At 40.3% G+C, this 11292-nt stretch overlaps 1 protein-coding gene across 2 annotated transcripts in view; it reads right to left on the bottom strand.

Moving 5' to 3' along the window:
• Positions 1-225: 225 nt before the first annotated feature.
• Positions 226-11292, bottom strand: part of LOC119659531 (zwei Ig domain protein zig-8-like) — a 44061-nt gene continuing 32994 nt past the window's right edge. For both annotated transcript variants that reach the window (XM_038067668.1, XM_038067670.1), the window contains 3 exons: positions 1234-1499; positions 706-811; positions 226-586 (listed from right to left, as the gene is read on the bottom strand). In XM_038067668.1, coding sequence (XP_037923596.1) covers positions 429-586; positions 706-811; positions 1234-1499 — 530 coding nt within the window. In that variant the 3' untranslated portion in view covers positions 226-428. The remainder of the gene's footprint in view (positions 587-705; positions 812-1233; positions 1500-11292) is intronic.

Genomic DNA, 11292 nt, shown 5'->3' with positions numbered 1-11292 from the left:
ATAGTAGAATAAGTTCGACACACTGAAGTCCCATATCGTTATATGTTTGTTATTGTAAAGAACAGAGCTGATTGAATTCAGACTAATCAAATCATTTTCTTAATGTGTTTTCTTTAATTGAAACTAAGGAAATATTACTCACTTTTAAAAGCTGATTTATATTGAAAACCCGAAACCGGTGAATATCTAAATAAGCTAGAATTTAAAAAACGACAGTTTTCCTGTTACCTTAATTTACTTTATTGAGTCTCATGATATTTACACAGAACGGTTTACTTCATTGGCAATAGACGTCGATACTCCACCACAAAATTCCGTACTATGCTTACATTACAAGCGGATCACTATATACAAAACTCCCGAAAAAAGTCTCATTATCCTATCGACCAGCACCGCAATTCAGGCAATCTCTGTCTTTTTTGACCTCCTCAATGGTACTTCATTGTCTCCAATGTATGTTGCCATAGTTGTGAACGCCTAAAGAAAACTTGCAGACTTTGGATTATAATCATAACAATAAGCCAGACCAAATTGCGTTGAAACGAATCACAGCTACGAGATGTTATAGCTGATGCTGAATATTCGCCTGCAAGAAAAAAGATACAAGAAGGACGACAAATGTAATTTGGATGCTGAACCGAATTTCTCTGGCTTATCTCTAATTTCTAAATATTCTGTTTCGAATTGATGTCGAAATCAATTTACCATTAAGAACATGAAGGACGAATGTAATTGACTCGCTGCTCGATGGACTGCAAGTGTAGTTTCCGGAGTCCTTTTTTGTGACTGACGGTATAATTAATGAGGCGACCTACAGATAACAGATACAGATAATACGCACGTTAGTACAGTGGAGGAAGAAAGAATGAACAATAGCAGGATTTTTGCGAAAGACTCCTCTTCGATCCCGTTTGATTCAATTTATGCACCACAATATGATTGTCCGCTTCGATTACAATACCAATTTATATCTACGGAACATTCGATAGAAACCCCCCCAGCTCATGGGGAGAACGTTCAAACATCTTCTGGAATCATAAATTAATCACAGTCCAATATTTGGCTAGCGTTGATTTGAAGCTGGAAGCCAATAAAAGTGGATCCTGCAATCAATTTAATTCCAAAAATCGGACTCTGCCGCTTCCTTTATTTTTTGTCTAACTGTAATCGATAGCATCTCTGCCAGTGAATCTAAATTCGATTTGACCCAAATTTGAAATAAAATTCCCTTACCGTATCTGTGCTCGCACTCGCGTCTATATTATGGTTATCGCTGCTATTGCCCTCTATCGTCGTTGGTTTGTCGATTTCCGTCCGCCAACTATTTGGGTTCTGCTTCTGGTTCGGATTCAGATTATGGAAGAATATTTGCTTCCTATCGAAGTACCAATTGAAGAAAAGCGGTGGCTCTAGTGCTCCTTTAACGATACATCGTAATGTAACTTGACTGCCAGCTTTAACATGTCGATTTGCTTCACCGAAGGCCACTGTTCTCGGTTCTGGAAAGAGCAGGACGAGAGAGAAAAAATAAATGAAGAAGCGAATCGAAATAGGAAATTCGGAGATTGGAACGGCCTCTTTGGCTCCGATATAGCGTATCTGTCATCCTGATATATTTATGACTTTCCGAGGGTATCTCTGAGCTAAGTGGAAAAATTATTTTCGCATTCTCAAACTTCCTCATGGGGGCAATATCAAAAGGAAAAATAGGATGCGTATATTTCGCTTTGCAGGCGACGTTTTGATGATTTTATTATTATTGAATGAAGATGGTGTCCGTGTATGAAATTTATGAAAAGTGAAAAATATTTAAAGCTTTGATGCATAGCATTCCTTGTTTTTTCACGAAGATGTTGTAAAAAGGCCAACATGGTATAGCACACCCTCTGTCGAGTCTTCCTTGTTAAGCAAAATGAGACTATTAAGGGGGTCATCCCGTGTGAAGGCCGTTTTTTTTGCCTTTTATTTGAAAAATTATTTAGGAGGACTGGATAAAGATAGAAACGTGATTTTTTCACCATATATTTATTGATGTCTCTAGTATATGCGATAAATTTTTTTAGCTTGATATCGTAGCTAGTTTTTGGAATACGTGTCAATTTATGCACCCATCTCCAAAAATAGGCGGTTTCTGCTGCCACGCTGGAGGGCGCTGTGTTCATCTTAGGAAAGAAAACTAAACGGCATTTTAATGTGGACAATATTTCATGGTCCGCAAACTAGGATAATTAGAAAATATTAAAAGGTAAATTTTTGGTGGGCTTTTAAACTTAATTTTTTGGATTTTGGTGTTTTTTTACGGCTTTTTTTATGAATAAAAAAAACGACCCGTCCGATTGCGGACCGTAGAAATATGTATTAAAGAGGTCGTGAAAATTTCAAAGAATTTGGTTGGATAGATTTTGAGCTATGGTGGCAGCCGGTTTTCAAGATGCAGTTTCGAGAAAAACGCATTTGAAAATTTAAATGTCATTATCAACAGTAAAATTTTAACTCATCATTAACCTGCTATACCCGGTCCATACAGAGCACCCTCCGTTTCTTCATAAAAGTAAGGCCGATTGTTGCTCTCTGGTTTCAATTCTGGCTCTTCTAGCGAGGTCAGTCGATCGTCGTTCGGACCGCCAAATTCGCGCTTCATTACGCGGTCGAAATAAACCTGACATATGTGACCAACTTGACTTCCCATTGTCACTAGGATTTTGAGAATGCCGTTGAGTCCTTCATTGAAAATAATCACAGCCAGAAAAGTGGCCATTTCTACGACCTTAGCCCCAGAATGAAGGTGTTTAGAAGCGAAAGTCCAGATCAATTTATTTAACGACTCATTGTTATTCTCGGTCTCTGCTCCTAAGCATCTGTTCAAGAGATCATCTCGTAACAAATCTTCGTAAATTGGTTTGATGACTATTTGAACTTCTTCAATCAAAGGTGCCTTTTCGTGGTGGAAACTATCCAGTTCTCCTTTAGCTTCCGCTTTGCGCCATTTGCACCAACTGTCCTCACCTGCTGGACAATTTTGATGCTGAGGATTTTCGTCTGTGGAACATTTATGGAAGGAAGTTGCCCACATTTCTTGCTTCATTCCTTCTATCGAATTTGCGTGTCGACGAATAGCTAGCCCGAAAAATGTAGTGAGGTTATCAGTAAGTTCTGCAGCCCCTTTTCCACCAATGCCTTTGTGATTCTTCTTTACATTTCTAAGCCGCGTTCCCATTCTTTTCTCGACATGTCCTCCGCATTCCTTTTTTACTATTGCGTATATTTTATTATTTGTAGAAACTTGGAGAAATACCGGAGAAAACTCCAGCAAAATCCAATACACAATATACAAAAGTTATCGCAATTGGAACATCCATGTTCATCCTTGCTGAAAGTTTCTTTGCTGATGTTGATGCGAAGTCCTTTTTCTTCTCTGATAAGTATCGATTCCATGAAATACTCGTTTTTTAGTGCGAGCATGACGTTGAACGGCAATCCATTTAAAAAAATCACTGAACAAACAAACGGCACAAAATAAAACTAAGTATAGCTTGAAAGCCTTTCAGTGCTCACTATAGACTGGAATATCCTTTTTATTCCAAACAGCAAATAAGTTTAGACAATTGATTGATTTTCCATCTTTTTATATTTATACCTGTGTTCGAATTTATAAGGCTCAGGTAAAAAACTAACAGATGAAAAAAGATTCGATGCTCTTTCTCATCGAGTACTCTAGCTGGGGCTGCAAACTCCTTACCTGTTTAACACTGTAATTTCTGAACGATTCGAAATTTCGGAAAATCCCTTTGCCCACACATTCTCCACTATATATAGATACAATTCATGCAAAAAAAAATCGATTTCTCCAACCCGGCACACGGGATGACCCCCTTAAATCAGAATTTTATAAAAAATATTAAACGTTTCGATTTCCTAACTACCTCACTTGGCGGCCAATACCAATTTTACTCGCCATAAACGTTCCCAAGCTTATTTGAAGGAAGAAGAGTCAAAAGAGTCGATATAGCCTAAACAGACTTATTACATCTATAACTCGGCCATGTTATTTACATAGCATGCTGATCCTAAGCCCAGACAAAAGAGGAGGGTTTGAGGGGACGTACTTTGCACTAACCTCAGTTAAACCAAAATAAAATACTAGGATCAGGGAAAGAGATAAGTAAAGTATATTTGGAGTTATTCCGCTATGCTAAATCCTGCCTGAAGTCTCCTGGTGACAGATCCAGCAGCAGGCCGACCAAGAAAATGCATACAGTGTCGTTAAAAATAAAATGATCGAATGTAACAATGAGCCGCGGTAATGGAGACGAAGATGTTGCGTTGGCCTAGTGGGATGACTCGCCTTGATAACATCCGAAATGAGGATATCCGCGATCGATATAAGGTTGCACCGATCGTGGAAAGTTGCGAAAAGGGCGTCTTCGATGGCATGGTCACGTAGTTTGCGCTAACGAGAAGTCACTGGCCAATTTTATGCTGAACATCGAAGTTGATGGTAAGCGACCAGAAGTTCTGTCGAAACAACGGCATTTAAATCAGGCTTTTGATGAACCAAAATATCGAAACCAATCAAAGACCGACTCCGCATATGAACGGAACCAAGGCTGAAGAAAAAGATAATTGATTTTCTTTGCATTGTACCTACCAGACTGTACGTTATGTTCTTGTAAAAAACTAAACACATGCAACCCGCAACCCCCCCTTTCTGAGCACCTATGTATGTATTTGATACCACGGTGTCCGGATTTCAACTTTACTCACTGTAGATTCTCCTTTGAGTTCCTTCTTTCTTCGACGAACCCCGGGTGTTGGGCAAATACGTACGCTGGGTGCCCCCGGAACCCACCTCGATGCAGACAATCAGGTGAGGTCCAATTTCATTCTATCTTATCTCTCAGGATGCCAATTGCCACGAACATGAGGAACATCGCTTCAGATGAAGCCTATCAAATTTGGACTGCATAAGGCTACCTGGCAGCAGCCTAAAAATCTGACGCGTCCCTTTTATTTTTATTTCAAAATAATTTTTATTTAGAACAAATATCGAAGAGTAATAATGTAGATTGAGAAAAAAATCAATGCAAAATAATCTTATAATCTAACAACAAACAAACCAGGAAACCGGAAGCTAGACGCTTCAGGTATAAAAGGTTTGTGTTTCCCTATGTGAGAAACGATGAGTGCATTACAGTTCTGCGTACACATAGGAATCTTTGAAAGATCCACTTTCACAAAAAAAAATTTATCTGGAAAGCACTTTATTGATAACGAGCAACCTTAAAGGCTTCACACTAGGAGTCCAATATTGTTCACAAATATGACAAAATTATCCTACAACAGATATAAACAAGTCGGGAAACCGGGCGCTTGGCGCTTCAGGTATGAAAGGTTTTGTGTTTCCTTGTGTGAAAAGCATAACGCAGTTCTCCATTGGCTGACGACGTTGACGAGATGTTTTTAAATTGCTTCGTGCTATCAGCTTCAATAACCTGGGCAGAATTGAGCGAATTCAATACCTCGGAGCAATGTCAATGTCAGCCAATGGAGAACTGCGTTTTGAAATTTCTTCACGCATTAATGCGACCTGGATGAAATGGCGTTCCACAACTGGTGTTCTTTTTGATCGACGTATCAGCGAACGTCTCAAATCTAAAATTTACTGCAATGTCGTCCGTCTGCCGCTCTCTATAGTTCTGAGTGTTGGCCGATTATAAAAGACAATGAACAGCGTCTTGCGGTAATGAAGACGAAGAATTTGCATTGCATTGGTGGTGACACATTTTGATCACGTCTGAAATGAGAATATCCGGAAAAACTGCAAGTGAGGCGTATTCGATACTGTGGTCACGTAATTCCCGCTAACGCGGATTCACCTACCAATATTGGTCTGAACATCGAAGTCAATGGTAAGCCGGCCGAAAAAACGGTGGCTTGATACGCTGGATGGGGATTTAAAATCCGCGCGATTACATCCTGATTAGACATTTGATAAAATAAAATGATGAAACTGATCACGATGAGCCGACCCCGGTTGCGAACGGGACAAAGGCTGAAGATGTGAGGAGCGACGAGTGCGCGACAGCTCCGTGTCACATAGTAAAAAATGCCATTGCCCTCTATTTTTTAGATAGCGATTTAAATATACCATTTGATGGAAAGCCCTGTATTCATAATAGTCGACCTCATACGCTTCCCACTCTCAGTTTAATATTATTAGCAAATGCCAAGGATTTAATCTATATCAAATATAAAAAGGAGCTGAGCAGAATTAGATTCTTCTTGAATGGAATTGTAATATTTCACTGGAATGTCAATTATTCTCGTTAATTATAACGTTAGCAGCTTATTTGTATGGCTTAGGATGCTGTTAATTGCACGAATTTGATAAGTTTGAACTGCTATAACTTTGGCGCTAATAGGCGAATTTGTGTGAAACTTGGCGTGTAGTTTGGGTGGAACATGATTTTTTCGGATTTTGGATTAGGTAGTTTCCGAAAATGAGCCTTGCCTCACTTTAAATTGATACATTTTGACTCGTTACTCTGAGTACCATTGTTAAGATATTCTTCGCTATCTTGCTAGGCTAGATATCCCATACGCCCAGAACATCATTGGCACATACCAAGGAGGCTTCACTCCAGACAAATCGGCAGCAGCTCAGATTTTTCCTCTGCGGAAAGTGATGGAAAACGGTTGGAATATGGCCATCAGTTGCGCCATCTTTTCATTGACTTTAAAGCCGCCTATGACAGTATAGCCAGGGTAAAAGTGTATACCGCCATGAGAGGATTCGATATGCGAGACCAGTTAAAAGCAACAGGATCACACTCGAAGCCATTCAATATCAACAGCAGTCTAAGACAAGAGGATGTCTTATCATGCGTCCTCTTCAACTTGGCTCTGGAGAAGGTGATACGCGATTCAGATGTAAATGCGAGAGGCAGTTTCGTAGCAACAAAATTCTGAACTCTTGGCCACGTTCGAGAGCAGAATCCTCCGAAGAATTTTGCGTCCCCTACATGAGGATGGACGATTCCATAGCCTACATAAGGACGAAATCTGTGAGCGATACCACGATCGTGTGGTTGTGGATAAAATTCGGCTCAACAGGTTGAGGTGGGCAGGTCACTTAATCCATATGGATGAGGATGATGGCAATATCTATGGTAGAAAAAGAAGACGAGGCAATCCTGCCTGAGATGGAACGATGGTCAGGACGCTAGACAGTTTTTAGAGATATCGAATTGGTGGACTTCGGCGCGAAACCGAGGTGTCTGGAGTTCCTTACTGAGGCAGGCCTAGACCGGATACCGGCTATTACGCCTTTGATGATGATGATGAAACAAGTTAAGTAATTCGCCCACAAATACTGCCAAAGTGTAGGCGCAGTCACTTTTCCCTGCTGCAATCTATTCAGAACATGAAATTCTCTATTAATAGTGAGATTTCCATCTGTGATGATAAAGCATTTGCCCTGCAGCATGCCACACATCATCGCTACGTGGTGATCGAGAAACTCGATCTTTAAGAACCTGAAGGTTAGGCCATCCAACCAGACGGTATCACGATTTCACGATTTCCAGAAGTCACACTGGTCCTCAGTCCTTTCTTGGCCGATGCACCAATTCAAAGTGCTGTCTTATGAGTTCGAGTTTGAGAGCATGGTCTATCATAATGTAATTGCCTTGCGCATCAGCAGTTACACTATGAGAGTCAATACCTAAGTAAATAAGGTGTTGTATTTCGCTATTACCGATTTTGATTCTCAGCACAGTTCCTCGTGACTTCTTACGGAATAACATATTTTTCTTTCAAAATATTGAGCAATAACGACTTTACAGTTTCTTACCAGGGCAAAGGCAAAACGTCAGATGCTGCATAACCTCTGCCCTGGGAGCAGCGTGACCGAAGCGGCTCGCAGATGGTAAATGCTCCTTTATATAATTCGCAGAACACAACATGACTACGTATTATATTGAACGTAAATCCGCCCTATTGACCAGAGCTTGGCCAGAGCTGACAATATTTTTTTGAGAATTACGGGGTCCTAAGTCCACATCATCTTGATGCCGGACCGGACCTAATAGTCCCTCTTGTTACTGCCATTGATAGAAATGAGCGATTTAAATCGAGTCAATACCATCAGCCAATGGAGAACTGCGTTATACTCCTCACACAGGGAAACAGAAAGTCTTCCATACCTGAAGCGCCAAGCTTCTGGTTTCCCGATTTGTTTTCTTATACATAAAGCAAAAACTCATAGCGCAACCAGCCTGGTGAGCACCCTCATTTGGGACATTTCCACGCCAGCGTTGTCATCGCCTCTCCAATTGTCAGCTTGATTAAAACTTGCTCGCCATCAAGGCAGCCTGGTTTCTCCATAGCTGCGGAAGTATTCGAAGAAAGCTTCACTTTTTTGCTGGCTGCCTTTAGAGACAGCGGTCCCGCCTCCCCAGCCATTAGCTTTCCTTTTTTCTCTATCAATACTGACCTTTGATATTTCAGATCATCGAGTTCGCCATTTTTTCTTTCAAGGTTGGCTATCCTTACTTTGGCGCTTTTAAGATTTGGATCTTCCTCTTAACGGACTCCATGGCCGATCCGAGCGCCTTTAGGCCGTGTAGTGGGAAGCCGATCTAGCCCACCACCCCTCGGCGGGTCGCCCCTAATTCCCAAGTCAAAAACAAATTTTTGGAAAAAAGTTTTCGGGGAAAAAGAAACTTAGTAAATCAAAGGTAACTTTTTAAATTAAGTTTTACATTTTATTGTATTAATTGAGTAAAGGTGTTACTAATATTCCCATCTTTTTATATTATTTATGAAGTTTACTTGAATTTAATTTAAATTTGAAAATTCTTTATATTAATGATATTAATATTAATTTTTAGAAACATCCGTTCTTTACAAATGTCAACCTACTTTTTTATGACGCGGCCCTCCTACAGTATTTGATGAACGGCTTAGAAATGATATAACTTCCAATTTTAATGTCAGCGAAATTTCTTTTGCGGTGGTGATGATGACCGCTTCCGTTTTGTTCGCCGCAAGTACCAACCAGACACTACCTACCGAACCAAGCCTTAACCTCACTCATTGCTTCGCTTGACCATAACTCAGCATCTTCGAGGCGGACCAATGCAATGTCGTCGACGTAACCCACCACCGTCGCTTCCTTTTGAACATGCATCGGTATCATTTCAGAGTGTCCTTTGTCACAAGTAGCTACGGAAACCACAGCTAGATAGTGCAAACACCAATCCTCGCTACAGACTTTCGGGCAAGTTTCCAATTGACCGAATTGAATGCAATTCTCACGCCCAGGGTCACTATCATGCAATCTTTGCTGATGCAACCCTTTCCGTGAATTCCATTTTCTGTGAAGCAAGTAATCAAATGATGAAATCAATGGTTTATCTGACTTTAGGTATCAGCGTCCTATCTTGCTAATGGAATAATCCCTAGCTGACAAGAATATAGCGCACGTGATCTGCTTAAATGACGCCCTCCGAATCGTCCTATCACAATTTTGTAGGCGCTCATCATGAGTTTACATCAGCCTCGTAGCAGGGGTCCTTAAAGCATTCCTTTTGCTTGCTACCTTGCAATGATAGAAATTTGCTTGAATAATCCGCAAATTTTCACTTCAGTCAACGCCTTCTTGAATTCCGGGCATTTATTGTTTCCAGCAACAAGCCGGTTACCCACTCTCTCCTTTGTTTCATACAAAAGGCATTTGGGGTCACTATTGCATTCGTTGGCAATGTGGCCTTCCTTTCACACCTTCACTGACGCTTATCTTCGCAAAGTGTCCAAACATGAGGCACTTGAAGCACCAGCTTTTCTTAAACTCACAATGGATTGGATGGAGCTAAAATTCCTCTTTCAAGGCATTGAGAATTTCTACTTTGGACGCTACTTTGTCGAGATCCTAGCACTGTATATAGATCTCATGTTTTTGGGTCCATACGGTAGCATGTGTAAAACAAAACCTTATTAAATTGCGTTTACTGTATGCCTGTCTGTCTGTCTATGACACGCATTTTTCTCGGAGATGGTTGTAGTGAAATCCGCGCACCGTTGTTGTCAGCCAACAGAGCCTATTTCAGCTTACAAAGACTGCTCCGCTCGAAATGTCTCACCATAGGGTCAAATCTCTTACTGTACAAGACAATGATCTTACCAGTCCTCATGTATTCCTGGGAAACTTGGGTTCTTAGCAAGAAAAATTGCGAACTCTTGGGCGCGTTCGAGAGAAGAATCCTCCGAAGAATTTTTGGCCCCCTTCATGAGGATGGATGATTGGTAGCCTACACAATGACGAAATCGATGAGCGATACCATGACCGTCCGATTGTGGATAAAATCCGGCTCAATAGATGGATGAGCATGAGGTTTCCATATATGCAAAAAGGGGGTGTATATTTTTTCCACCAAATATAGACATGTGGAGTATCCATTGAAAGGCTTTGACGAGGCCGGTTTTAGTTTTGACATTTTTTCATTTCTTTAATGGACACATTCTCAGAAACTGCAGATAATTTGAAAAAAAAAGAAATCTATATGGTGTCTAGGCTCCGAAATACCGTACATACCGATATCTGTTCAAATAAAGTTAATAATTGACTGCGAAACCTCCCTTAAGTTCATCCTAGTACCACGAAATCAGTGATGTAAGCTACAATATAGAGCATGATCCTGCCAAGTTTGGTCAGAATCGCGCTATTACTAACAAAGTTATATTAAGTTAAAGTTTTTTCTCACTAAATATAGTCATGTAGGGTTTCAAATGAAAGGTCTCGGTTAATAGTTTCCAAAACCGGTTTTAGTTTTGATATTTCTTGGAAAGGTGGGTAGTACGGGGGTTGAAAGTGGTCATTTCTTTAACGGGCCATTCTCAGAAACGGCAAATAAAAACAAAATCAAGAGGCTGGCACTATATGGTACCTAGTCTCCGAAATATCTTCCATACCGATATCGTTTCAAATAAAGTGAATAATAGTATAATTTTGGGTAATTGGCAGCAAAACCCCCTTAAGTTCCTCCTTTTACCACCAAGTTTTTAGTAATGTAGGTTATAACATAGAGCATGATTCTATCAAGTTTAGTGGAAATCGCACTATTAATAACAAAATTATAATAGGTCCAAGTTGTCGTCAATATCACCCGAAAGTGAATACTCTCGCTCTTGCTTTACAGGTGTAGCTTTTCAAATGTAAAGACCCATAATTAGACATTAAGGAATAATGGCGGCACTCTTCATGAGGGATACTGCTCGAATTAATTAGTCCCG

This window comes from Hermetia illucens, chromosome 6 (genome assembly GCF_905115235.1).
Source record: "Hermetia illucens chromosome 6, iHerIll2.2.curated.20191125, whole genome shotgun sequence".
Classification (NCBI taxonomy): Eukaryota; Metazoa; Arthropoda; class Insecta; order Diptera; family Stratiomyidae; genus Hermetia; species Hermetia illucens.
The sequence above is the reverse complement of the archived record's forward strand: the minus strand, read 5'-3'. Positions and strand labels throughout refer to the sequence as shown.